The sequence below is a fragment of the Taeniopygia guttata genome, chromosome 5 (assembly GCF_048771995.1).
Source record: "Taeniopygia guttata chromosome 5, bTaeGut7.mat, whole genome shotgun sequence".
NCBI lineage: Eukaryota > Metazoa > Chordata > Aves > Passeriformes > Estrildidae > Taeniopygia > Taeniopygia guttata.
In genome coordinates, this window is record NC_133030.1 from 28,415,136 (window position 1) to 28,442,937 (window position 27,802).

At 42.2% G+C, this 27,802-nt stretch overlaps 4 protein-coding genes across 11 annotated transcripts in view; all 4 read left to right on the forward strand.

Moving 5' to 3' along the window:
* Nucleotides 1–5,530, forward strand: part of MAPKBP1 (mitogen-activated protein kinase binding protein 1) — a 99,621-nt gene extending 94,091 nt beyond the window's left edge. For 3 of the 6 annotated variants that reach the window (XM_030274340.4, XM_030274341.4, XM_072930009.1), the window contains one exon: nucleotides 637–5,530. In XM_030274340.4, coding sequence (XP_030130200.4) covers nucleotides 637–930 — 294 coding nt within the window. In that variant the 3' untranslated portion in view covers nucleotides 931–5,530. The remainder of the gene's footprint in view (nucleotides 1–636) is intronic. The other 3 variants (XM_072930007.1, XM_072930010.1, XM_072930008.1) reach the window with 1 other exon arrangement.
* Nucleotides 5,531–5,609: 79 nt separating this feature from the next.
* Nucleotides 5,610–14,169, forward strand: JMJD7 (jumonji domain containing 7). The gene is made up of 8 exons (XM_030274347.4): nucleotides 5,610–5,726; nucleotides 6,229–6,382; nucleotides 7,248–7,501; nucleotides 7,973–8,029; nucleotides 8,440–8,535; nucleotides 10,780–10,856; nucleotides 11,925–12,084; nucleotides 13,471–14,169. Exons 1-8 carry the CDS (start codon nucleotides 5,660–5,662, stop codon nucleotides 13,557–13,559), a joined length of 954 nt encoding a protein of 317 aa, XP_030130207.4. The 5' UTR covers nucleotides 5,610–5,659; the 3' UTR covers nucleotides 13,560–14,169.
* An 18-nt stretch (nucleotides 14,170–14,187) lies between these two features.
* Nucleotides 14,188–20,835, forward strand: LOC101233080 (acyl-coenzyme A thioesterase 1-like). Its single transcript, XM_032748794.3, has 3 exons — nucleotides 14,188–15,651; nucleotides 16,931–17,133; nucleotides 18,133–20,835. Exons 1-3 carry the CDS (start codon nucleotides 15,198–15,200, stop codon nucleotides 18,733–18,735), a joined length of 1,260 nt encoding a protein of 419 aa, XP_032604685.3. The 5' UTR covers nucleotides 14,188–15,197; the 3' UTR covers nucleotides 18,736–20,835.
* Nucleotides 20,836–20,970: 135 nt separating this feature from the next.
* The window catches only part of LOC100229594 (cytosolic phospholipase A2 beta), a 49,875-nt gene continuing 43,043 nt past the window's right edge, over nucleotides 20,971–27,802 (forward strand). Inside the window, exons 1-2 of one of the 3 annotated variants that reach the window (XM_032748793.3) lie at nucleotides 20,971–23,710; nucleotides 24,343–24,453. The gene's annotated coding sequence lies outside the window, so the exon portion shown is untranslated. The remainder of the gene's footprint in view (nucleotides 23,711–24,342; nucleotides 24,454–27,802) is intronic. The other 2 variants (XM_072930012.1, XM_072930013.1) reach the window with 2 other exon arrangements.

The following is a 27,802-nucleotide window of genomic DNA, read 5'->3' on the forward strand; positions in this document are numbered from 1 at the left end:
ATCTGTTCTTTGTCTTTGATGCCTGGGAAATGGATTAGCAAATCCATGGTATACAATGGGAAACCAGCTTTGAGAAGAACATGCAGCTGTTTGCCTGTCCCTCACCTCCAGACCAGAGTTGCATGCAGAGCAGTATAACAGCTCTTTGTTTCTTTTCTTAGCACTGATCCGACAGGTCTCCTGCAATAAGCATGAGACTTCGATGGTGAACATCTGTCACATGGTCCTCTGCAGCTCTGGCCACAGCACTTGCATTAGCTCTCTGACTTTGCTCTGTTCCTGGGACCAGCTGCATTTGGCAGACAGGAGGGACAGGAGACTGTGGCTCTGTGCTGCAGGGAGGAGGAAGTAAAACACAGTACCTCCTTAAGCCCAGTATAAGGGGAACACTACCCAAAAATGTGCTTCCCTTCTCTGTCCTATTGGACTAATGCCTCTGGATTTTGTGCAACTATGGAGTATATTGGATGCATGTTCTGCTATATGTCTAAATGGGCAGTCTCAAATGTTGAAGAAAAGTGGACTTGATTGGTCTGCAAGTCTTTATGGTTTTACTTCCCTGAAGGGCTAAAATTGCTTACTTGGTGCTCTACCTGAACCCCAATGCATTGCTTGTTTTCTCCTCTTTGTTTTCAGGTACTAAATGATACGGAATCTTCAACTGACAAAGATAAAATAGCAGGCCTCCTGACAGAAACATTCTCCTCAATGAAGAAAGAATTGGACTCTCTGAAGGATGCAGAAGAGCATCCAAAAGACAAGGAGGCACTGGTGAAGCCACAAGATAACACTAGCCCACTGAATGAGGGATGTGGTGCCAATCCACCGAGTCCCAAGAGTTTGGGAGATGAGCAGACACTCGCTTTGTTGGAACAGTACTCAGAGCTATTGCTGCAAGCTGTGGAACGACGCATGGACAAAAAACTCTAAGAAGGGTGGCTTTCAGGTGTTTGTGAACACACAGAAGTAATCACAAAAAGAGGACCACAGAGAGAGCTTCAGACCAATGCTACCATCAGCTGGTCTAGGGCTGGTGGGATACCTTTATAAATTGATTTCCTCAGGCTCCAACAACTGACTTGTTCCAATTCTTAGCAATGTGCTGGCCACAGTTTTAATGTTTGTTTCCCAATGGTCTTCAACTTCCTGTGTCTAAACAAAGTCTTGAAAGAGGAGTGTGGAGAAATTGCCTTGAAATTTCTTCATAGCCAGGAGGTCAGGATGTTTGACACCTAAAAATACAAAGAAAATCCAGTTTATCCAAGAAACTGCTGGCTAAAAGCAAAGGAGTCCATGTGAAGCCAATCCCTTACTCTTCAAGACTCCATGAGAATCAAGAATCAGACTTTTAATGGGTTTATTTATTAATTTATTTCTCTTGACTGTTGTTCTATGCCACATTTGTGGCTGTTATCTTTGTCCTTTTAAAAAACTGTCAATCCCTTTGCCATATCCCAGCGAGAAACAATCTCTGTATTATAAATCCCCAACAGGGAGACAGGCTGGAGTGTCTGTGCAATTAATGAACTGTTCTCTGCTTCGATCTTGTCTTGCTGTTCTTGCTTTTCCTGCCTTAGTTTTGTTCCCTGCAGTAATCCTGCTGTTGTTATGACAACCCTGGTTGCTTTCCTATTGTGTCAAGACAGTCCTCACACTGTATTTTATCTGCATTCACCTCCAGGGAAAGGCTCTGTATCCCTTGGGCCATGCTTTGGAGATTGCTTTATGAATTCATCAGTGATATTTTTAATCTCGAATTTGAATACTTCAGACTGGGTTTTCTGCAGATGTTTTAAAAATTGGATTTAGATACAATACAAAAGTTTGTTTCACCCAGCTTTCATGATTAGAAATTGGATATTGGCTTTGTTGTTATGATTTATTTTTGGAGAAGTGACATGGAAAAGCTGGTTTCCATCTCGTACAGTGTAACTATGGGTTTGAGAGATCTTGAGTACCATGGCTCATCTGTGTCATTTGTTCATTTCACTATGGTAGTAAAATGTTTTTTCCTTGTCTTTACATGAAAACAGAATATTTACATCCCAAGAGATTCTCTTACCTTTTGTAAACCTGTTTCAAATCCCCTCACAAAATTATTTCCTAAGAACTTCAAATGAGATATTTTGGGGTATGATGATCACCATTTCTGCTGCCTCTAGCCTCTTTGCTTTTCATGAATTTCTGGTCTGAGAAACAGAATCTTCTCTTCTTGCATTTGTATGTGCAATATTCTTCTCGCCCTGTGGAGCTTCTCTAAACCCATGCTAACTTGTGTCTCTTGTGGCTTAAAATTGTGCAGTGATATTTTTTAGGTCAATGATATAAGCTAAAAAAAATTTTAAACCAATGAAATTCTTCAGCACCTTCCCCCTTACTCCCACTCCTTTCAACAACAAGGGAAATTACACAAAGTGTTTTATTTCTTCCATCTCCAGTCTGTCTTGCATTTATTTTAAGACAAGCGCAGTGTAATCCGAGTTCATAAAACTAACGCCAAGCAACAGGAATTTGGTGGGAGAGAGACTGCTAGCATCTGTGGAAGTCAGCCAGAGGCAGCCAGACTGCATCACTTGGTTACAGGGTGGAAGCAGGCTTTTTTTTTTCATTTTACTGTCCTGGCTGTTGTTTCTCTGAAACCCTGTGGCACGTGGAAATGTGGTCTGTTGACTTCTCTTTCTGTGACTGCAGATCTGCAGTGCAGCCTTTTTTCTGCTGGTCTGGCCAGACTGGCAGAGGACAGCCTGTTTCTCCTGAGTAACTCTAGGGCTGAATAATCTGCAGTTCTGTCTCTCTCCTAACAGGTTTGCTGCCTGATCACTGCTGAGTGCTTCAGGACATGGCAGTATGGGAAACACTTTGAGAGTTTTCCAGCTCCTTCTGCCTGTAGTTGAAATCTGCCTAATCATGTTTCAGGTGTCCTTGCTAACCTTTCCTTCCATGGGCTTGTACTGAAACTTTAAAGCTGGTGTGCTCAGTCCCATGGGCAGCTTCTTTTGCACAGACAGGTTTTGCAAATGAGGACAAGTTGGAAACCAGAGAGGAAGTTTCTGGCAGTGAAAAGGTGAGCTGGAGATGCCACAAGTGGAATGTGTGCTGACAGTCATGTTTGGGTCTGTGATGGGAGATAGTGTGGGTCAAGCTTGCTTTTGCGGTGACCGGTTCCTCCACTTTCAGACTGTGAACATATGTCCTAGTATACAGGGAATTTCTTGCTGTACTAGGGCCACAAGACACTCAGGAAAAATAGCAGCCCCTAGAACCCAGGTATTTTTTGGTACTGTTGATAATGGTTTGAGGGTCCTTTATATAACTTCCTTGTGCAATTTTATACCATTTTATTATTTAAACATTGAGGTAGTGACAAAAAGGTCAGAGATGATACAGAAGAGCCAAGTGGTGAGAATGAAATTACTATGAAGGTAAAGGGCAACAAACAGCAAAGCTAGCATAGAGATATGAAACAAAGCTCCTTGGAAATAAGTTTTGTGAAGCAAATCTGATTTTTAAGCTGATCAGTGTGGGTTTTGTTTCCTGGAATGGATTTTACTTGGGGTCATGGATGTATACAGGAAACCAGACGTAAAATCTGATCAGAATGATGGCAAGAAAAGTTTTGGGCAAGTAGATCAGTTGGAGAATGGTTGTGTAGTTTAAAATAAATTTAGAATAGTATATGTAGGAGACTCAGGAAAACAGTAGAAGTAGGGATGGTCTTGGTCTGAAGAACACCATTTGGCCAATACCTGTGCATGATACAATACCAAAAGGCTTCAAGAAAGTAGATATAGGACTTAGAGATGGTGATCTGTAATTGAAGGGCGAATGGGAAGGAGTTTGTTTTTAAATATGTTCTATTGAGCCTCTTGCTTCTTCTCTTGCAACTGTTCTCTAAGCAACTATTTTTTTTTTTCTTAAATGGCAAAGTCCTGAGCTGCTTGTTCAAGGCTTTGATGTTTTGAATTGATTAGAAGCCCAGTAAAGGAGATGCTGGTGCCACAAGTTTGTTGCTGAGAAGGGTAAGGGGATAGTGTTGCTCTTTATAATTTAAGACTGATTTAAATAATTGTTCCCTGATAACTTCCTATTGCTGGCAGTAGGAAATATTCCTAAAACCTCTAGTTTACAGAACAAAAAGAGCATAAATGCATTGCAATTGCACCTTGTGAACATGTTTCACTGCAGGCTGTCCATTGGGCCAGGTAGAGAAATAATGAATGGTAACTGCCTGGGAAGTCAGGAGGCTTGTTGGAGGAGGTAATAAGTTTGAGTCTATCCCTCTTAATGGTTTGTGATCCCTCTTACTGGTTTGCGTTGGTGTTAGCATAGGCACAGCAAGATCCCTGTATTAAGATAAGTTATCCGTTTAACATAAAACCTGAAAAAATATTTTGGATCTACCTATTCTCTTTACATATATTTTCTTCTCTTCAACCCAACATTTCTGGTCAAAATGAGAAGTTTTAGGTTTCTTTTCCATCTTGGAAACAGTACTGCTTTGCCTGTGGATCCCCCTCAGTTTGTTTAAGGATTCTGTTGAACTGGGACAGTAGGAAAGGCTGCAACCTGAAAGGGCAGCAAGTTGTTGTATTTCCTGCTGCGAGCAGGTAACGCCTTCCTCCTCCCCATCCCTCAGCAGCACTCAGGAGCTGTGTGTATGGGAGTCCACCTTTCTTCCACCTCCTCTCTCAGGTTGTCTTCTCCTTTCCATGCCACCTCCCAGGGGAATACTGGGGCATGGTCTTACAGCAGCCCCCTGCCCAGCCTCCCCGTTTTGCAGACTTCATCATGACTCAGAGGAATTGGGACGTTTCTTTATGGGAGTAGAAACATACCAACTTAATTTTTTAAGAAGAACGAATATGTATATAATTATATATAAGAAAAAAAAAAAAAAAAAGAAATGCAGGTATTTAACACCCTTGATAAATTAATGCATGTATACAGTGTCTTCCCCCCAGCCCGTTGGATGTGTAGCATCCAGGACATTAAATGACAAAAACCTCATTGAAATGGTAGACAGGTCTTCTAGCAGCCCCCCGAGAGAGCAGGTGGTTCCTTCTCTGGGTAAGTCCGGAGTGTCCCGTGTTTCAGATCGTGCGTGTGGCAGACGCGGGGCGGCTGAGGCTGTGTTGGTGTCGCACGGGGACACGCGCGGGCAGCCGCGTCCGGAACAAGCCCTGTCCGCCCGCGGTGCCCTCCTGCCCCGCGTCCGGGCAGCCCCTCCTCACCCTGTCCCCCTGCCTGCACTGCCCTTTCCCTTCACTCCTTTCAAACACCAACAAAAATACCCTTCCTGCTTTATTTATAAATGCGTGTTTTTATACTTTCGGCTTTAGGTAAAATAATACTTTGTCTTTTTTTTAATTATTATTTGGGAAAAGAATTTAAAATTCCGGGGTTTTTTTGTTTGTTTTGTTTTGTTTTGTTTTGCACTGTGAGGCTCTCCCGGGAGCTGTTTTTAACTCTGTATCCATTTGTACTTCGTGTCTTAAACCGTTTCAATAAAAACACGACCATTTGTTACCCAGCTGCGCGACTCACTGGGGAGCTGCGCCGCGGTTCGTTTTCCGCAGGAAGGGGCGGGCGGGGGGCGGGGATCGGGGCGGATGGAGGGCGGGGATCGGGGCCGGGCCACCGCCTGCAGGCCGGGCGGCGCATGGCGGAGGGCGCGGCGCTGCGGGCCGTGCGGGGCTGCCTGGCCGCCTTCCCGCGGGAGGCCCGCGGTGAGCGCCGGAGCGCGGAGCGGGGCGGGGGAGGCCGGGGCGGGCCCCAGGGCCCGGCCCGCCCGGCGCTGCCGCCTCGGCGAGCGGCAGCGGCGTGGGGTGATCAGTGGCACCCACTGTGCTGCCGGCACGGTGAAGCAGGAAGGCCGCCGCAAGAAGAAAGCGAAACTCGATAAAACGGTCCTTTAATACTTGTTTCCCTGTGTATAAAGTAGCAAAGCACTATTCCAGTTTCCAAAAAATCATTCCACAGTATCACCTCTGTATGGGAGGTGCACTTCTTGTAGCACAGGCCCTTTATCCCTTTATCCTCAGGCACTGGCCTGAGGTTCCGTCTGGGTTTGAAACCGCCCTAACTCTCCCTGGGCGTTAGCAGAGAGATTCTGGATCCATGGGGGGTGCTGCTTGGTGTCAGCGTGGTGAGGTGCGGGAAGCCTGGGTGCTGGCGGGAGATGCTTGTCCCGGGATGCTGAGTAACACTGTTTATTGTTTGCCTGGACAGAGCTGGGCTGGCCGGAGTCCGTACCTTATCTTGATAGGCCTCCATCCCCACTGGAGTTTTATCGAGAGTGGGTGAGTCCAAATAAACCCTGTGTAATTCGCAACGCCATCAACCACTGGCCGGCTCTGAAGAAATGGACCTCAGCGTACCTCAGGTATGAGCGAGCTGTGGAGCAGGACTGGTGTTCAGTTTCGGGTGACCTCACCAAAAACCCCTGGGTTAATCTTTGCTTTTATTTGTAAGATTAGCCCAGATTCTTTCCTGGTGCTGTATGAAGGTGTTAAGTCTTCCCAAGGTTAGGTGTGTCTTCCTTGCACACATACTTCCCTCCCAGTTCTGATGCAGCCAGGAGGGTGGGTGTTTTGGCTGTGTACAACCAACAGACCCAGGCTATTGAAACCCACACAGCTGGAGCGGGGCTGTAATGTTATAAGAACAGACTGACTTGTTTGTGACTGAGCACACCTTGTTTTCTTCAAAAAACTAAAGGATGAGACTTTTAACAATTACTGAAATTTTAACAAAATGTCCTTTTAAGAGAGGATTTGTGGTTAGGCCTAGTATCTATGGGTCAGATCTAATTCTGTGGGGTTTAAGCTAAATATCTTATGGATCTAAGGACTGTTAGCCTCATGGGGTGTATTTCTATCAGTTTCTGTCCACCCCTTCTCCCTGCTCAGTTGCTTTTGAACAAGTGAACCCTTGGATTTGACTGAGTTGAATGGCCACAATAATATCAAGCTTTGCCATGATTGGTGAAAAGAAGTGGCCAAAGAGAACCATCTGTCTGCATGGAAGAAAAGGGAGCTCCCTTGTGAACTGTCTTGTTAGGAGAGAATTCAGAGAGGAAAAACAAGCTAGGGTTGCCTTGACTGCAGAAAATCTAATCTAGAGACATCCATCCGTGGAAAGACAGGCATCTTATTTTTGCTGCCCTTGAAACATGTTTTTAAAATAACCATTATGTAATATAAGAGCTAATTGCAGGCCTGGATATAAACCTCTGATTTGTTTTGCAGGGAGGTGGTAGGTCCCAAGGTGGTGAGTGTGGCAGTGACACCAAATGGTTATGCAGATGCAGTGTTTCAGGACCGTTTTGTCATGCCAGAGGAGCGCCAAATGCCTTTCATGGATTTCCTGGACATTGTGGAGAAGAAAGTAACCTCTCCCAACGTATTCTATGTGCAGAAGCAGTGTTCAAACCTCACTGAGGAGTTCCCCGAACTTGTCTGTGATGTGCAGCCTGACATACCATGGATGAGCGAGGCACTGGGTAAACCCTCAATTTCTCTCGTATTCAATAAATATTTTGCATGGAGCTTTAAAACAATCGCACTAGGTACTACATGGTGAATACTTGTTCTCTTTCTGAATGCCACAGCTCAGATTGATTTCATCCTCTTAGAAAGCAGAAGTGGTAAAATACCTAATAGAGTAATCCAAGTTTTGGGGTTGTGTTACTCTGAAAACAGTATTTCTGTTGTGTATTGGGACCCTCACAACTGAAAAATTGTCATGTAATACTTTACATTGAGTGGCTTTTCTTTGATCTAGAGTAATGTTTTGGCTTAGTGTTTGCAGTGTAGAAGGAGGTTGCTGTTGTTCACAGAGTGCTATTTGCAATGAAATCTATCATAGTTAGGAAGTAAATTATAGGACAGAATTTGGCAGAAAATTATCTGAAATGGTTTTTAAAAAGTGCAGTTTGTTGTTGTCATCATTTTTCTTTCCCCTAACTGTACAGGGAAGAAGCCTGATGCTGTGAATTTCTGGGTTGGGGAGTCAGCTGCTGTGACATCTTGTACGTATCCTATGGCAGTGTAAGTCTTCTGGTCATTTCAGCACAAGTTTAAGGTGGCTTGTTTTGAGTTAGTGGCTCAGGAGAACAGTGTGTTTTTTCTGACAAGGCAGTTCTGGTTTAACATGCTTTTTTTGCATTTTTTATTCTGCCCTTCTGCAGCCTCCTGCTGCTGCCGTCTCTGGGTGCATCTACCTGGCATTGTGTCAGGCAAGGCACTGACAATTTGCTTCATTGAACGCCTTTGCTACACCATGATATTGTGACTTTCCCACTGGCTGCAAAAGGAAGAAGCAGTCTGATAATAATAGGGAAAGCTAATACTTTGTTTACTGTAGTTTCTGCTGCAGAGAAGGAAATAACTATGATTTTGTGTCTTTCTCCCCATTTCTCTTTTTTTTCCTCAATCCTAGTACATAAAGATCATTATGAGAACTTGTACTGTGTGGTATCTGGAGAGAAATATTTTCTACTGCATCCACCAAGTGACCGTCCCTTCATCCCATATGGTACATCATTTTGCTGTGCAATGTGTCTGAAGGTTGGAAGGAGGACAGACTAAAACACTGAAAGTTGGGGAAAAAAGGAAGCAGTGGTAACATTTTCATGTGTATGCAGTGTTACACTTTCCAGTGTGAACAGAAATCTCTTCTACTTCATGCTGTAGGTAGATTGTAATAGAAATGTTATTCTGAGGCCAGGTTTTCCAGTCCAGTAAAGTAATGAACTCACTGGTTCACATCTTGAGTCCTGTGTCCAGTTCTGGGCCACTCAGTTTCAGGTAGGACATTTAGATACTGAAGTGAGTCGAGAAGGGTATTAAAGCTGGTGAAGGTTCCAGAGGGTAATTCCTATGAGAAGCAGCTGAGGGAGCTGGGTTTTTTTAGCCTGGAGAAAAGGAGACTCAGGGGGGAACTTATCACTCTCTAGAACCCCCAGAAAGGAGGTTGTACCCACATGGGGGTCAGGATCTTTTCCCAGGCAACCAGTGACAGATGGGGATGTAATAGTCTCGAGTTGTGCCCGAGGAGGTTTAGATTGGACACTGGGAAGAATTTCTTCACTTAAAAGGTGATTAGATATTGAAATGGACTTCCCATGGGGGTGGTGAAAGCCTGTGCCTGGAGGTGATCAAGGAAAGACTGGATGTGGCACTTAGTGCCGTGCTTTAGTTGACAAGGTGGTGTTCAGTCATAGCTTGGACTAAGTGATCTCAGATCTCATCTCTTGATGTCTTTGCCAACCTAATTGATTCTGTGATACTCGTGGCAGTCTCTTCAGCTTTAGAATGTTTAAATTATTTAAGTATGTTGTCAGTGTTGTAGCATGTCATCTTTGATGTTTTACAGGTTTGGATTCTGCCTACCTGCTTTTCTCTAGGAAAAAAAAGCCAGGAAGCTAAAAAGTGACTTGTAGTTTAATGAAATATTCAAACTACTAACTGAATCTCTGAAAACTGAGAAATGAAGAGAAAGATTCTTATGGCAGCATTGCTTCACACTGCCTGTTTTCTGTTTCTTTATGTGTCTTTTCTATATACATAGCAGTAGTTACTGTTGCAGTGTCTTCTGAAAGATGGACAGCTTAAATTTGTGCCTCATAAGAATTTTCCCATTCCTTGGCTTTCAAACCATCAGACTAAGTGTGCTCTATGATGCAAATATAATTTTGGCTAGATGTGTGCTGCTACAATATTTTATTTATGTTGTTTTTATTTTGTTTACAATCTTGAAGTCATAGAATCACAGAATGGTCTGAGTTGGGAGGACCTTGAACATCATTGGGTCAATGCCCCTGCCATTCAATAGACCAAATTATTCAAAGCTCCATCCAGCCCGACCTTGAACACTTCCAGGGACAGGGCATCCACAACTTCTCTGGGCAACCTGATCCAGTGCCTCATGACCCTAAAAAATTCTTCCTTATGTATAATCTAAATCTACCCTGTCTCAGTTTGATACCATTAACCCTTGTCCTGGCCTTGGTAAAAAGTCCTTCTCTGTCTTTCTTAAAAGCCCCTTTTATGTACTGGAAGGTCACAGTGAGGTTTCTCCAGCATCTTGTCTTCTCCAGGCTGAACAACCCCATCTCAGCCTTTCTTGGACAGGTGGTGTTGTATGTATGTGAATGTATGAAATATATATGTATTATAGGAGTCCTACTTGGTAAAAAAGTTACTGTTAAAGCCTAAAACAGATAATGCTTACATTTCATAGTGTGTAGTAAAAGGAGAATTCCGTCTTTTTGAGCATTAGGTTAATTAATGGCGAGAAACTGTCTCAAGGGAGGGCTTGGAAAACCACATGTGCTGAAGCAATGAAAGAAAAGCAACTAGCAGTATCTGAAGCAATTGATGAGCCTTGTCAATTAAAATTAAAAATGAAAGGCTGGCCACAAGTGACTAATAACTCTTGTGAGTGCTTCTTTGCTAGACTGACCCAAGATGAAACACCCAGCTATAGAATGATGTGTAAGTTAGGGGTGCATTTATGCCTTCTGAAAAGGAAAGAAAACAGTTACTGGAACAAAATAGGACTGGGATACAAATGGGCTTGGAGGACAATAAGTATTATTCAGACTGACTGAAAAAAAGTATATTAAGAAACTGGATAAAATTTGAAATGGAAAAAGGGAAAGATAGTGAGTACAGTAAATTGAAAGTGGTTTTGTCTTAATCTTTCTTGGTGAAAGTGTGACATGCACTGCCGTTAGGTTCTCTGAATTGTGTAATTTAACTCTTTCTCTGGTTCCAGAGCTCTATCAGCCAGCCACCTACCACATATCAGAAGATGGTTCATTTGAAATTGTGGATGAGAAGACTGCAGAGAAGGTAAAAAGTTTATAGAGAATGCAGTTAATACACTAGGGAGAGTTTGGGGCATTGTTGAGCCCTCAAACTCAGCATATTGATTGATATTTAGAAATCCTTCATTACTGGAAGAGAATGCCCAGATATTTCACTTGTATTTTACTATTTGCAAAGCATACCCAGCTTCTAGAAAAATCTTTTACTGCACGCTTGAAAGGATGGATGTCATGTGTTGCCTTGAACCAGACTTGAATAGATCCACTAAAGAACTTTTGAATGCATCGATAATAAAGGAATTTATTTCATTATGCCTGAAATAGACTCCTCTACATTCACTTTCTTTTGGCCCTCTACTCAGGTCCACGGTAGTATCACCCAGTGCAATAAAACATACCTGTCTGAATGAATAAGTTGTATTTTCTTAGTGGTAGCAATATTTATTTGGTTAAAATGTTTTGATCTGGAGGCACTTTACAAATCTTAGTAGAATCTTGATCCCTTGCCTTTTGCCTCTGCAAAGTGTGGGTAATGTTACAACAGAACTCGAACAGGGGCTTGTTCTCTGTTTCCAGAGTGGTGCTCATGGAATCACATTCCATTAATGCAGCAAGGTTGGAATGCTGATGTTTATAATTCTGTTCGGCAGAGAAAGAATTAATGCAGGCAAGAGGTACTTCCCAGAAGGGAGTGATGTTTCAGCTGCTGGGAGCAAAAATTACACCAGAGAGCTTAAGAAGAAGAAAGGAATTTCTAAAAAGAGTGCTGTAGATAAAGTATTTAAGTATGAATGTGGGAGGAACAAGCAACTTAAGGGGCTGGAGGTGTTTTGAAAGTATGCCGTGAGACTGCAGTTTCATGGATGATATTTATTGTCTTTTCTCTAATTAGAAATGCATCAATGAAGGAGGCACATCTTTGCATCCTTGACCTATTCCCAGTTGAACTGGGAAAGCTGTGTAGCTGTACATATTTTGCTAGGCAAAGTACATGTTTTGTGACCTAGTGAGTTTGATTATCAGTTGTTTTTCAGGAGGCTTGCTGGAATTTTTTGCCAGGGTCAGTACCATATACACACTCTTTTGCCTTTAGGTGCCCTGGATCCCTCTGGACCCCTTGAAACCAGATCTAGAACTGTATCCAGAGTATGCTCAGGCAAAACCTTTGAAGTGTACAGTGAAAGCTGGTGAGATGTTATATCTGCCTTCTCTCTGGTTCCATCATGTTCAGCAGTCACATGGCTGTATTGCAGGTAAAATAGACAGTATTTCCAGATACAATTTTGAACTGTGATGGGTGTGCAGGTAGATATCCCACAGCAAAGCACCAGTGGGAGCAAAAGTTCCTTTAAGGTTATCTGTCTCTCTGCAGGAGGGAATAACAGTCTTCGCAGGTCCTATGGGGCTGCCTCTTTGAGCCTGTTTTGTTTATAATTCATAGCTTTGTTGACACAACATAGAAGATACTCTGTTTTCATATGAGCTGAAATCTGCTCTGACTGAGTCTCTTGCCTTGCTAATAAGGTTGTGTTTGTGTTACTGTTTCCCTTGCACTTACCAAAAGTCTTGTCATCACTTTCTTTGTAGGATTTATCATCATCTCTCTATCTCTTTTCTTTTCTTCTCTCCCCAAGTGAATACCAGAATTTCCATCAGTGCTCATTTGGTACATGTGGAGGGGTGGGGATGTTGCAAGGTATTATTGTTCTGTTGTGCAAGTTTTACAAGGTTTGAGGAAGAGATTTTTGTTGAAATTTTTGCTTGCCCTTTGTCTGGAGTAATCCTGATAATGCTGTTAAAGAAAAAAGTATTTTGAGCAGTGTAATGTTAGTATTTGTATAATATTGCAAGTATTGCAAGCCCTTTTTTTCAGTTCTTGTGGTTCTTGTGATAATAAGACAATCTATCAGTAAAGCAGTAATTATGATTTGTTTTTCCCAGTGCTACTGCATCAGTCCTTAAAGATTTTTTTTTTAAAGTAGAGTTGTTTCCAGCTGCGAGCCCCTGACCACTTTTTTTCTCTGTTTAGCAGAAATACCAAAGAGTTTGAGTTTATTTGTTCTTTAGTCTGTTAACTGCAGTACAGTCTGTATACACTCGAGAAATCAATTTTCTCTGGGTCTGGTCCAGTTAATGTCTGAAGCTAGGGCATATCTTCCTCCAAGAAGCACTGGTATAATTTACATTGTATGGCTTAATTTTCCTAGGAGACCCCAAAGTTAGCAAGAGAAGCAAAATTAAAGCACTGTCTGATTGATGACCACTGTGAAGTAGTGATGAATTTGCCATCCTTTACACAGGAAGAGAGGTTCCCAATCCAGATATTAAACTTTGCAGTTTGGTATTTTTTCTCTAAATAGAATCATACTGTTCCCAAGCTGTTTTGCCATCATGTGCTCCAATGACTCTCCAGTACAGAATCTGAAGTTGTTTTGGGTTAAGACAGAATTACATTTGCATCACTTTTAAATAATTCTGTTGTTATTTTTAGCTGTATTCTCACATTTGCTCATTTCAAAGTTTATTCAGTAGTAAGGAAAAGCCTGTACTAACTGAGCTGTGTAAAACAGTCTATGAACACATTCGTAAATCATTACATTCTAGCCTTAAAATTTTTTTCCCTTTTCTTGTCTCCTCAGTGAATTATTGGTATGACATGGAATATGACATGAAGTACAGCTATTATCAACTACTAGATAGTCTCACAAAAGCTGTGAAAATGCTATAGCGAAGGTGGGAGACTCGAGCCTTGTGATGTCTGTTCCTGATGTGACGCAATCATCAGCATCTGTGACTGGAGTACAAATGTTAAATTGTGGTCAACAATGCCAGCTGAACACATCATGGCTATTTTTCTTGATTTCAGAGTCCAGACCAATTGGCCAGATTTTTTGGCTTGTAAGTAGAACTGTGATAATAGGATTTTTAGGCCTTTGCATGTTGCCTCAGTGATGGTGAGCAAAATAAAATGTGAAGAGAGACAATCCAGGTTTTGAAAATCCCAAAACGGAAGCCCTGACTGTTCGTTCAGATCTACAGATTGTTTTCATTACTACCCAAGTGGACAAGGAAGGATCTGCTCTATGCATCAGGCTGCAACAGTTCAACGTATGCATTCTGCTTAAGGCAAAAGTCTGTCCTGTTGTAGTTCTTTAAGTTCAGTAGCTGTGGTGTTTTGATGGTGAGAAACTACAATTTCTGCAATAAATAAGTCAGTTTAAACTTATTTCTGTACTAATTTACTTTTTTTTCCAAAGTAAACAATGGCTGAAGGACATCTGAGAGGACATGCAAAAGTCAATGTTGGCTATTTTCCAATAAAAAGCTACACGTTTTTAGTGCTGGTTTTTTGGTTTTTTTTTTTTTTTTTCCACTGTTGTATTTAAACTTAACTGCTTTCTCTTGTGTCCTGGGGGATGACTTTAGAGTTGCCCTGCCAGATCTGCAGTCAATCTGCACATCATCTGTGGTCTCATGGCTTGAGGTGTGATTCTGCAGCTTGTAAGCTCATTGTTTCATTCCTTTGCTGCTTAGTGCATGGTCAGGCAAGTTGTTTGAACCAGGGGGCTGGTTCAACCAGCCATAATTCCCATTTGTATTTCCACAGATGGGATAGGACTACTCACATGTCTGAGACCCCCAGGGTAGGACAAGAAGGCTATTAAATACACAGACATTGTAAAACTGTAGTATTGTTGTTTGTGAAAACCAAAAGCTGGTGTTTATTGTCAAATCTTCTAATAGTTCTTTAGAAACATTATCAATATGGGGGAAATTAATTATTGGGAAGGAAAAAAAATATAGTAATTGTTTGACTTTGCTTCTTTTGGTTTTAAAAGGCAACATAGTTATAGCATAAAGTTTCACTTTAACTTGTGGTGCTTGTCCAAAAATTGCAGAAAGCTCAAGAGGGATCAAGAGCAGGCTTTGTTTTGTGGCGAGATTAAGATGCCATGCCACTTAGGCTTTCCAGCTTGTCTGTGTTTACTGTGCCCTGGCAAAGGCTCCCAAGCCTTCCAAATCTGGGATTTCCGCGCAGGGGGGCGCGGCAATTTGGATATCTTTTCGCTGCTTTGGGGTTTTTAATTTAGTTCTCTCTCTGTGATCAGAAGTAAAAGCACTCGCCAAGAACAAGTGACAGCGTGTGCCCGTGCAAGTGGCCGGTGTCACCGTGCCACCCGAGCCGCAGAGTCTGCAGGGAGGCGTGCTCCGAACTACGTCTCCCAGCAGCCCGTACCGGCCGACTGAGGAAGTGCAGGCGATGATTGCTGCTGGACTTTGAGCAGAGAGTTTAATCCCGAGAAAGGACGCGGACCGAGGCTGGTGTCTCAGGTCGGTGCGGCGGTGTCCGTGCAGACGGGCCGGGATGGCGGCGCGGGTGTCCGTCCTGCCCGCCCGCCGGTGCCTGTTCGATGAGCCCGTGCGGATCCGTGTGGCCGGGCTGCAGCCGCAGCAGGCGGTCACCCTCCGAGCCAGCCTGGTAGACGAGAGCGGGGAGCTTTTCCAATCCCACGCTCTCTACAGGGCTGGGAGCAGCGGGGAGCTGGACCTCAGCCGCTCCCCAGCGCTGGGGGGCAGCTATTTGGGAGTGGAGCCGATGGGGCTGCTCTGGGCTCTGCAGTCCAAAACGCCCTACAAGCGGCTGGCAAAGAGGAACGTCCTGACCCCTTTCTGTGTGGACGTGGAAGTGTATGAGGGCCATGGGGACACGAGCCGCTTGCTGGGAAAATGCACCAATGAACGATGGTTTTTAGGAGAGGGGGTGAAGAGGATTTCGGTCAGAGAAGGTCGTCTCAGAGCAACCCTCTTCCTCCCTCCTGGTGAGTTTTACTTCCATTTTGGTTTTTTAGGTATGTCTGACACACTATTCCCCGTGGTCCCCAAATGCACTTAGCCACCCAGAGCAAAGAGCAAAGCCTTAGCAAACACTTCCCTCAGCCTGTGCCTGGATCAGGTGCTGCCCAGGCAGGGCAAGGGCCAAGGAAGGGTATGGTGGTGCAGGGAGGGAGCAGTGGTAACACAAGGTGTCTCCTGGTTGTTCTAGTTGCGTGTCTTGACCTCTCCTGCAGTGAGAGCTTTGTCAAACGATGTGTTTATTTCTTAGCTTTTCTGTTTAGCTGACAGGACAAAGAGGCCCCTGGTCCTTGGCAGAGCTGTGATGTGTGATGGCTCTGACCATGGAGTGAAGAATGACAAGGCATCGTGGGAGCGCTGGACTCAGGCTGCAGCCAGCCTGGGCTGGAGAACCATGCCCTCAGCAGCTCCTGCATATCTTCCTGCAGGTTCTGGACCTGTCTCTCTGTGTTCTTTTTAGCCAGGAAAAGTCAAAGAAAGAAGTCTCTTCCTGACTGAGCAGCTGGACTGCATGGGAGATAGGAGACAAATGGGAAAAGCAAGGTCTTTAATTAAACGGGTGCCATATTTTACAACTCTGTACACAGACAGTGCTGAGAATGGATCCTGTGCAAAGCTGCTTTAAGCCTGAAGTGTTTCTGTTCCATGAATGGCATTTAAACATGGCTGTCTTTCTCTGTAATTAACAAACAGCCCCTTTCAGCTGCAGTAACATCACATCTTGTAAGGGAAATCTGGCTATGAGAATGGGCAGACCAGCATGAGGAAAGGAAGGTCCTTTTGCTGCAGGAGAGCTGTAGAGCTCAGGAGTAGTTACTCAATCTTACTGAAACCTGAATTGGCACAGGTCAGTTCTGGCATTTGTGAATTTTTCATAACCCAAGTATCCCCTCCATGGCATACCTGCTAGCATAGTTCCTGAGGAAGAGCCACTCCTGCAGTAATACTGTTGCTTCATTGGTCCTCAATGGCCTAGGACTTGTAGGCCAATGCCGCTGAAATTCACCATGACAGAAGGATGTCCAACATGTGAGCTTCCTATAATGAGTTCCTAAGAGAGAAATGTGCAAATTCATGTCCTTACAGTAATTTTGTGTGTTCCTGAGAAAGATACTCACCATGGAAAGCTCCAGAGGATGATTTTCTTCCAATATCTACTGTCCTGGGTTTGCTGAGGAGGCACCACAAAAGGACACCCAGAGGAACTTTTCTTTTGGTTATGTGTACACCCTCCTTTCATTGCAGGACCTGGCCCATTCCCTGGACTTATTGATTTGTATGGATCTGGAGGAGGTCTTATTGAATACAGAGCAAGTCTCCTGGCTAGCAGGGGCTTTGTCACTCTGGCTCTTGCTTACATGTCCTTTGAAGATATCCCTGCTATGCCAGAGATCCTTGAACTGAGCTATTTTGAGGAGGCTGTGAACTTTTTGCGGAAACAACAGCAGGTAAGAGACAAATTGTGGTGCTCTTCCTGAAACTATTTTCCAGTTTGCTGATTGGTTCCTAGACTAGAAATATAAAGTTGCTTAAGCAGGAAACAGTAATTTTGTACTAGTTTTGCATATTTTAAGATTTTAGAAGGGAAAAAAATCCATTGGCTTTTTTACTGTTTCTGAGATATTACAGGCTTTTGATTCTGAGTAAGTTTTGCAGGACAGTAATAAAACACTCTAACAACAGAATTCTTTGCAGTTGTAGCACTGTACCTGTGACATATCTTAAGAAGCTGAGGCTGTATCTGAACAAGTGTGTGGGACAAAGATACTTTATGGCAATGTATCATCATACTTAACCCAAAAGTGACCAAGAGAAATCAAGTAGCATTTAAAATTTTAATGCAATGCTACTTAATGTGTATTTGTTTTGCAAAGTTATTTACTTTCTATCACATGGACACCAGGATTGTAGGCAGTGTGAGAGCAGAATTCAGCCTTGCTTGTTTGTCTTGTTCCTCTGAAACATCTAGAATTCAGTGTGAAGGGCCTTCACTAGGCCCTCAGGTGTAATGAACATTATGTCTTCCAAGACAAAACAGAAAATAACAGGTCAGATGTAGGAGAGTATAGAAGAAACTGCAATGAAGAAATTCAATGCAAGAAAACCCAGGAAAAAGTGGCTTGGAGAGAGGAACAGTAAAAGATGCCGTACTGGGAGCAGGCTGAGCTGGGATGTGGAGGGAGCAAGGATGCTTTGTCTATACAGGTCACCAGGAGGCAAATGTGTTACAGGAGAAGAAATGTTGAGGAGCTGTAGAATTCATAGTCACTCTTTTGGAGGCTCAGCAGAGGGATAGATGAAGAAGTAATATAACCAGAACAGAGAGAGAGAAGGAGCAAAATATGAGTGGTCATAGTTGGATGAGTGAGAAAGCAGGACTGGAGAGGTTATGTCAGCTCAGGAAATAAAAAGTAGATAATATCACTGCTTTTATAATTCTGTTTCAGGTGAAAGATACTGGCATTGGTGTTTTGGGCTTGTCTAAAGGAGGTGATCTTGCCCTTTCAATGGCCGCATTTCTACCTGGCATCAAGGCAGCTGTCAGCATATCTGGAAGTAGCTTTAATTCCTTCGTTCCTCTGAAGGGGGATGGCTTCACTATTCCTGTCCACCCATATGACCTGGGGAGAATGAAGATCTGCGATGAGTCTGGAATAGTAGATTTTTCAGATGTCTTAGATGATCACATGGACCCAGCAACTTGGGATTGTCGCATTCCTGTGGAGAGGTCCTTAGCCAAGTTCCTCTTCCTGTCTGGACGGGATGACATGAACTGGAAAAGCGACCTCTATTGCCAGGATGCTGTTCAGCGCCTTCAGCAGCATGGCCGGGAAGTGGAGTTTTACTCCTATTCTGGAGCAGGGCACCTCTTGGAGCCACCATACTTGCCTCTGTGCAAAGTTTCAATCCACAGGGTGCTTGGGATGTTGGTGCATTGGGGAGGGCAGTGGAGAGAGCATGCTAAAGCCCAAGAAGATGCATGGCGCAGGATACAGGCCTTTTTCTGGCAACATCTGATGGACTCAGACATCCCTAAGAGCAAGCTGTAGTGGAAGATGTCATAGATGCTCGCCAGGGATGGTATTTCAACACTCACTGGATAGGAAATCACCAGAAGTTTCCTGGACTGCCTTCCTCTAAACCCCACTGGTGCATAGTTGTTTATTTTTATTCCCCAAATAATTTCCCATTATTTTAGTTGAATTTCAGTTGACCTCTGATCCCAGCATCACAGTAGATTGGCACCATCTGTGCTGTAGTCTAAAAACAACCCAGCATCCCATTGTCTAAATCACATTTGTACTGAGCTATCTTTGCCCTCAGTCTGCAGCCATCTCCTTTCATAAGAGGAAATACTCTCACAGGAGGAGTTATCCATTGAATGGTTTAGTCTTGCACCTTTAACTAACCTAGATATAAACATCACTTTTGTTGAACAACATATTAGTGCACTCATCTTTCCTCCTGGTATATTCTTTTCTCCCATTTAGTAGTAAAAATGTTGCAGTAGTTCTGATCTCAGCTAATGGAAGAGGCACTCTTCTGGCTAAATCTGAAGTGCAGTGATAACATTCTTTTTTCTGGTACCTCAAAACCCAGAAGTGAATCTTACCTAGGTTACCCTGGTTGTGTATCCTGCTGACCTGATATGAGTTCCATATTAGGGTAAAGTTTTTGCTGCATTACTCAGTGAGTGCAATGTGCAGTGTATCTGTGTGTGCACAGTTTGCTTGAGATTCAGCCATCCATGCACCTGCCAATACATTCAGGAACAATCCTGGTGTAGCCACAAGCTGTTACTTCACTGATTGAAGAGGTCATGAGCAGAAGTCCTCACCTCATGTTGGGAAGACAAGTGATGGAGTCTGCAGTTTTGTGCAGTGTTCAACATGGGGGTGATACAGATGTGCCAAGTACTTGCTCTTATATGGTGAAAGTTAATTTGTCTCCATTTTGGGGGAGGAGCAGTGAGCCACTGCTGCTGAGTTCCCAGGAACCTAGTGGTGAGGTGGGCTGCCTCAGTGGCCCTGCCACTATTGCAGGCAGCTGTGAGCTCAGTGACAGCTAAGAAAGGCCACTCTTCAAGAGGACTGACCTCACCTTCTGGGAAGAATGTGCATTTTCTTACCTTTTACCAGTGTCCAAACCTGCCAAGGGGGGGCTATAATCTACCTTGTGCTTTTGTGGGATAGTGGCTAACAGCAGCTACATATCAAATGGCATCACTGGAGCAAATTCTCCCTCCTGGAGCAGTCAAGACTCACACCCTGACAACAGAAGCAAGCAGGAGCTGGAAGTCTCTGCATTGCACTGAGGTATAAAAATCTTGCCTTTAACAGTGTAGTCCCTGGTTTCCAGTTCCTGCTGAGACAAAATCCCTGTAGGAGCCTGCATCCTGCTGAGGGAGGAACCATGCCCTCAATTTTCTTGCTTCAGGGTACAGTAGTTACTCAAAATGAGCACTTTGGGCCTCAGAGGGGTGGGGACTTTCTCATACAATCCATACAGCACAGACTGTCCCTTCAGGTACTTCTGGTTTTCCTGAACCCCCTGTTCCTCAGACTGCTAGATGGGTATCACATAGCTGAAGGTGTGAGTAGTTAGAGTGGGGACATCTCCTGCTTACCCATACTGGTCATCCGTCAAGTTTTATGCTGTTGTCTCTTACTTGATTTCTGTTTGTCCCTTGTATGCCTGTGTCCTGCATGGACTGTGGTTGCTGCAGATGTTTAGTGAGTGGGTGGGACTGGCAGCAGAGTAACATATAGCAACAAGGAAAGTCAAACACATTTAAGCGGTTCCATCTGATTAAGGGACATTTTCTTTTCCCTCATTTTTCTGTTTTATTGAAGCATTCAAAAAACCCTGGGCTGCTGATCCACATTTTCCTTAGGCTGTGAGTTTCTCTGTGGTATGACTAATTATTTTATTTTTACTGAACACAGTGAGGTTTATACAAAACTGTATGTTGTTTTCCAGCCTGTGGGATAACTCAATCTATTTTAATCCCTTCTGAGGGGAAACCAAGCTTTCCCAGCCTTCGATGGGCAGACCTATACTTTGAATGACAAAATTGTGACCTTCCAAGAAAATACATTATCTACAGGAAACTACTGTTACAAATAAAAATGCTTTCCATCAGTAAATCAGCACTGTGGTCAGTGATGCTTTCATCCAGTTATGTTGTCACATTTGACAGTCGGGTTCATGGAAAACAGTGTTGAAAATAGAAGATGAAGGGAGCTGACTGACATCAATGACAACAGCACATAGTACCTCTTTCTTCTGTTTCTCTGGAACGACAACTTTGCTACCCACTTAAAAGCCATTTATTTATCACTTGGATGACATCTGATGTACCTGAGCAGCTCTATGCCATGTACAGGAAAATATTCAAGACAACTCAGTTGTACTGGGAATACTTTAAAAATTAAACTCAAATTTGGAGCTTATCTTCAGGAAATAGAAACTGAAAACTGATGTGAGACTAACACAAAATAACTGGAAATGGCTTAATTTCAGTAACACATTTCTGCTTGTTCTTAAGCATGTTCTTCAGCATTTTGTTGGAGACTTTGTCTGCTTAATGTTTCTTCTACTGAAGAGATGATTTAGACCAGTAGGGCTAAGATCACAGGTTTTTTCAAGACTATATTCTACTAATTGCAGCTGTTGAATCAGAGTGCTTTATATAGTCTCTCCACGCCTGCTGAATACAGACAACATTATTCAAGAACAATGTGAAAGTTATAACTTAATTAAAGATAATAGACCTTTAGCTGCAAGAGATCCTCTGCCAAGCACAACTGATAAATCTAATAGAAATTGGATGGCAAAGTCTGTTCTTGTAATCTGCTTAATTGAAAAGTGCTTCAGATAAAATAGAGTAGCAAAGCTTGAACTGAAAGATTTCGTCTTTATTCTTAGTCACCCACTGTTTAGCTCTGCACTACAGTTCTATTTTGAGAACAAGAAAAGCTTGTGACAAGCTTCTTAAGAACTGAGAATATCCCGACATGTAAGCTGCTATGAACAAGTTTACTATAAGTTTACAAGCTTGTCTTGTACAAGTATGTCTTGTGTATCAGTTTACAAGTATGTCTTGCAATGCTTTTTTAGGGCAGGATGATTTCTCTGGCTACCATGGAATCAGGCAACAATGGAGAGTGTTGATTTGCCCAATACATTCTTAAAATTTTCCATCTTTGCATTGAAGACTGACCCTGAAGCATTTTGATACACATACAGTATAACTTGAAGGAAACTGCAGAATTAAAGTAGTCAAAAGGCCTTTATTAGCAAAAAAAGTGAACCACAGGTGCAGAGGAGGTGAAACATCTTTGAGAAAGTGGCTTTCTCTGCCGAAGTAGTGGGTATTTGAGGCTTCAGTGGAATTTTAGTAAGGATTATGCTGAGCAAAGAGATTGCAATGCAAATATCCTTCTCTAAGCCTAGGAGCTTCTTTAAGTGAAGCAGTGTCTCTAGGTGGCTTCTGCAAGCAAGGTTGTTTCATGGCCACAGAACAGGAATAAAGTGAAAGATGAGAATATATGTTATGTGGTGTAATTTAGGAATCACTTTTCTCCGTTTCTGGCTTCTGTTCCCTGTGTGTGTTTTAAAGTCTTAAGATTTAGGTTTTTTTTTTTTTTAATTCAAAGCTTAGTCAATTATTTAATACATTACCATATGTATTTGTTATCATTATTTTTTATCAAGCTTTGGGATAAGACCAGTGTTTATTGAAAACATACAAATAGTAAAAAAAAATTCTGTATTAGTATTTTGCTTAAAAATTTATAATTCTATCATTTCAGGAAAAAAAAAACTATTCTGCAGTTTTTAGTGCTATGTACATGTTATTCAGAAATGGAATCTGAGCCAAATGTAGTATTAAGCACAGAGAAAGAGATGCTTTGTTTAATTTTGGGGAGAAAATTAATCTTTCCAATGAACTAGTGTTCCTTGCAGCATTTACTGCAAAATATCCCTGCTATTTTTCATTGTTGAGGACAAAAATTAAAAATGCTGAGTCTTAAAAAATTGTCTCTGCAAAATTTGCATTAAACCTAAAAACGTCTGTACCCTGACTCTGGATAGCACTTGGAGAAAAATAAGTAAACAAGTTACATTCTATTTATTTGGCATTGGGTCTTTTCAATTATTTAAGCTGCTGAACTTTCGATATTTTGCATTTAGATTTGGAATTTATGTTTACATTAAAATCACTTCAGTAAAAGGTGTGGTTGTATTTTTTAAAGTCTTTTAAGAGTACCTTGCTGCAGAAAGGGACGGTCATGCCTTTTTTCTGGTTAGCGATCTAAGAGGTAATCCTGTGGAAAACAAAACAGAACAAAAATAAGATTAAAATGTTCTGTTGTATCAAAGAAGGAAACAGCAGGAACATGTATGGGGTTAGCAGGAGAAGCAGGGGTGAGCCATACTGTGCCAAGATAAATAAGAAACTAGTTCAGATTTTAGTTATGACTGTAACAACTAGTCCAGCTAACTGTGAATCGTGGATTCATTTCTGTATCCAGTGAAGTGAGTGCTTGGTGGCTTATTGTGTGCTGCCCCTGTTTACAGTGTATCTGACCCTGAAGGACTAAGGTATTTGGCAGTAGAGAGAAAATTGTGCAATATGGATGTCAGATAAGAGATGAGCTGGATAGATGGTTCAAAGGAAATGTTCTGCACAGGGAAAGAGCATGTGCATAGCTCTGCTTTCATCTAGAAGAGGAAGTTCAAATGCCCTGCTATCATTTTAATATGCTATGAATTCAGCAAGGTAGTTTTGAATCAATAATTCTGTGCCATCTCCATAAGTCTGTCCCTGGACAGTGTCACTCTGACATTCTCAAACACCCAGCACTAACTCAAACCGGATTATTTTTGGCTGCATGGTGCTCTGACTCCAGCCATTCTCCCATCTCTGGGTTGTTTCAGATCAGAGACGTGTCATCTTGAAACAGGAAAACTACTCTGATACCTAAGAACGTCACTACTGTTGCAGTGGAAGAAAAGAAGGTCAGTGGTCTGTACGTTTTGGTGGAAATATCATTGAATCACTAACCAGCTCAGCACTAGCTGCTTCCATGGCAGTGTGATACCCTGTAAAGCTAAGACCTCCTAGGCTCCATTTAGATCAGCAGTGTGCAGGGGCAATTCTGCTCTTTCAAGCCTTTTAGGGAATCTTGTTCTTTCTATGGCTGTCTTCCCTCACCTGAGGATATAATGTCTGCTTTCTTTTTTTTCCTCTATCTTTAACAGTTTTTCTTCTGTCCCACTGACCACGAACCAGGCCATTCCAATTCCAGAGTACCCAAAATCAAAATTGTAACCCAGCTAGACAAATCAAAAATTAACCAAAATATGGGTATAAATTGTATGTAAATTATGAATCCAAAGAAAAGAAAGATAAAGTGTGTGTTCAAGGAGCACCAATTCTTAAATTTCTCCCCCTCATCAGGAGAAGTATGTGAGTGTGTGGGCATATATAAATATCTGTTGGAAAGGAGGTGAGGGAGTGAAAAACAAAGAAAAACCAAAAGATATGGGTCATTTCCAAGTAGAGATATTATATGATTTTAAAAATCTGTTTTGTAATGTTTTGTAATGTAAAAAAATGTTTTGTAATGACTTTTTTTTTTTTTTTTTAGAATGCAGGTTCTCCAGCAGAAATCTCCTTCAGGCAGAAGACAGACATATGCAAGTGAAAGCACCATGGCTCAGGCCCACAATCCAGATAGTTTCACTGTGTAGTGCCAGAGGTGAGCATACATCAGCCTTCTTGCTCCAGGATTCCAGGGCTCAGCACAGTGCCCCTCACTGAGCCACAGGGTGAATCCTAACACAGGACACAGGATCTACTTATAAACAAGTCACTGAAACTCTTGTTTTGTTTGCTTTCTGAACTAAGAAGTTTTGCACTCTGTTATTATTAGTAGACTTACTCTCTTGGGACATTGAGAACACATGGTTTTATGAAGAGGTAATAAATGCTTTCCAGTACTGAAGCTCCAGTGACAGGTTATAGAAATTTTCTCAATTCCCTCACTTTGAGGTCAATGTAGAAACCAAGGAACAAATTTTATTTATTTTATCTCTTGTTGATTCCATTCAGATTTTCCAGTCACTCATCAGACCTGCAAATAATACTGTTTTTTGTTCTCTAATTCCTAGAGAGTTCTGAGGTAAGAAGGATATTAAAAAAAATAGGTTTTCTCCCACTGGGGAGAAGATTAGCATTTAGTTGCGTAACTGTTTTATCCTCTTAAGGACTGGTGGTAAAAGTCACCTTGAAATAACCATTAACCTAAAAGCTGTGGTTCTCCATGGGGTTTAGAAGGCTGAAACTCATGCCTTGGCTTTGCCTGAGAAGGTTCTCCCATTTCCCAGATTTGTGTTCTGATCAGCAGGTTGTTGTTTATTGGTACATTAGTGCTTATGATGGGTTCAGGAGAAAGACTTAAATTTAATTCCACGTTAGACCAATAGGTTTTGAAATCTTGTTTCTTTTCCATGAGATGATACCTTTATTTTAAGAGTTACCTTTCACATAATATAAAGCAAAGTTAGTCATTTGGTATTCAACTTCCTTAGGATATGTGGCTTAAGCTGTGCCTTGTCTGTGTCTCCCTTGATTCATCTGGAACACTGTGCCCAAAAGAGGAGGGAGGAAGACCAGATATAAACATAACTTTTCTCTCTTTATTTTTCCCAGTTGTCGCTGGCTACTAAGGTGTGTTTTATATAGCCTAAAAATCACTGTCCACTAGCAAAAGAACTGCTTGGAAAAATCCAAACCCATTCATCTCCTTACAAGCCGTGAGAGAATGCTGGTGCCTAATAGTTACCACACAGTGAGGGTTCAGTCATACTCAGGCCACAGCTGTCTTTCTCTCCTTCATTTGCTGCTTGTTCCATTTGCTTTCTGGTATTTTTATCATTTCTGTCTGCCTTATTAGCCTTATAACAGACACCACACAGAGGATGATGATGGCCTGAGGCAGGTAATACCACTCTACCTTTCAAACCACACATTTAAGAAAGATAGCTTTGACTTTTTAAGTAATTTGCTTCCACTTTGCATGTGCAGGTTCTCCCTTCAGCTGGATTGAGAGGAGAGTAGAAGTTTTTAAGATTGTTTTATCCTTCTTCATTCCTCTCAGTTCTCCACAAAAGGCTATTTGGCTTTCCAGTGCTTTTGCTTTGTTTTTCTTCTCCCTGCAGAAGAACATAATTTTGCTCTATCAATGAACATCAGTCCATATCCCAAAGGAATGCAATTTCCTGGGCTCTGAAGGGATTCCAGAGGTTAGTCTCATAAATCCTGTGTATACTCTGCAGCTCTTCCAGCTCTTAGCGAGGTTTGGCAACAGGGTCATTTCATGTAGCACTCACGTAGTAAAATGCATTTCTTTTGTGACCTCTGAGCAGGCTGTTCAGGGTACATCACTGTACATACGGTCATGACTTGAGCACTACCTGTGCATATCTCAGCTGCTTTCCTGCTATTCTCTCTGTAGAACAGTGCAGAATTCTCTTCATCAGGTGATGTACCTGGAGGACAGAGGCTCCTGCTACACCTGAAAAACAGAGAGTGATTTTTCTGAGTGTCACCACATGTACAGATCCTAGAGTCAAGGAGATTCTAGATAGAATGTTACTTAGTGTGTGAAATACAGTTCTTCTGGGAGCAGATGAGTGTTTGTGGATGGTAAGGATGGTTTCTCCTTGCTGCGGTCCCCAGTTCTCCAGTGTGAGATAGAGCTATTTAGATTCAGAATTCAGTGAATCATAACACTGTTTTTTTTCAAGCAAGAAAAATGTTACCATAAATATACAAACTTTACACTTGAGAAGATGGAGAGGAAACTTTTATCCTCAATATACAAAACTATGTAATAATTTATAATAATGCTTCCCAGCTGTAAAGAATGTCTTTTTTATCTTTTTTTTTCAGTGTATACTGTAATTTTCAACTGCTGGCTAAGTGCGTGTTTTGCTTTCCAGCACATATGATTCTCTTGGCAGCAGGGGGATGTTCTTTAGCTTTTATTACAAACCTCTAGTCCTTTAAACTGTGTGCTTCATTCCCTCTCCAGGGTTGCCTCTACTCTCCACTCTGCCCTGTCCATGGACAGCACTTCCTTTAGCAGCCATGTTGACATTGAAGGATGTAGCCCATGAGAGACAGATAAGAAAGCTAAGGAGGGACAACGTGGGTCTGAATATAAAAAAGGCTGCTTAAAGCATCATTACTGCGCCTCTGTAGCAGGGAGATCATGTACACTGTGCTCCCAGTCTAGGGGAAAAATTCTGTCACTTGTAGCTAAGTAAGATTTACAGGTCACCAGATGGCAGCATAATCTCACTAGTCAGGGTGACAAAATTTGAAGGGTCAGGTCAGTAATCTTCCTCAACTCAAATTCCTGTTTGGAACAGTCAGAAAGTCCTGTATCTAATTAGCTGGTGCTTCCTAGGCTCTAACTGCTCTGTATATAGGTGAAACTATGATGTATGTAGGTGAAAAGCCTGTTAGATCACCTTTCAAATGAACCTATTTCATTTACATTCATATGCACTGTGATTGTATTGACATAAATTGCTCACCAGAAGTTCAATATGGAATAGAAAAAAATGACACCAGCACGTTATCTAACTAATCAGCAAAAAAGGAAACATTGATGGCACACTGACTTTGCAAAGCCTGTACAACTGGGAGTCATACTGTTGTATTTTCACTTCCTTTCTGCTCTTGAGAGCAAGGTGTTCTGAACTCTACCTCAAAATACACATTTCTTAATGAACATTCATTTTTTATAGTACTCCTGAGTGAATATATTCTCTGTGAAGAGCTAATTAATATATTATTCTCTTTCTGTTTGAGGGGTATTCTGTATTCAGTTTTCATCTATTTGCCTGCCTGTGTGTGTGGCTGTCTTTCAAAGAGATCTGCCCATTCTTACCACTTGTCATGAGCTGAAGCTTTCCAGTGTGCAGCACTTCATTTGGAAGAAAGGATTGTGGTAGGGAGAGATGATTCATCGTATCACTCCCTATATTATATAATGCAGAGTGATAACAAACCTACTGAGAACATTCCTAGCAGCAATA

Coding starts and splice junctions, on each gene's coding strand:
- JMJD7 (XM_030274347.4), top strand. CDS start 5,660: ATGGCGGAGGGCGCGGCGCTGCGGGCCGTGCGGGGCTGCCTGGCCGCC. Junction 5,727..6,228: donor CTTCCCGCGGGAGGCCCGCG/GTGAGCGCCGGA, acceptor TTGCCTGGACAG/AGCTGGGCTGGCCGGAGTCC. Junction 12,085..13,470: donor GTCACATGGCTGTATTGCAG/GTAAAATAGACA, acceptor TTGTCTCCTCAG/TGAATTATTGGTATGACATG.
- LOC101233080 (XM_032748794.3), top strand. CDS start 15,198: ATGGCGGCGCGGGTGTCCGTCCTGCCCGCCCGCCGGTGCCTGTTCGAT. Junction 15,652..16,930: donor AACCCTCTTCCTCCCTCCTG/GTGAGTTTTACT, acceptor CTTTCATTGCAG/GACCTGGCCCATTCCCTGGA. Junction 17,134..18,132: donor TTTTGCGGAAACAACAGCAG/GTAAGAGACAAA, acceptor ATTCTGTTTCAG/GTGAAAGATACTGGCATTGG.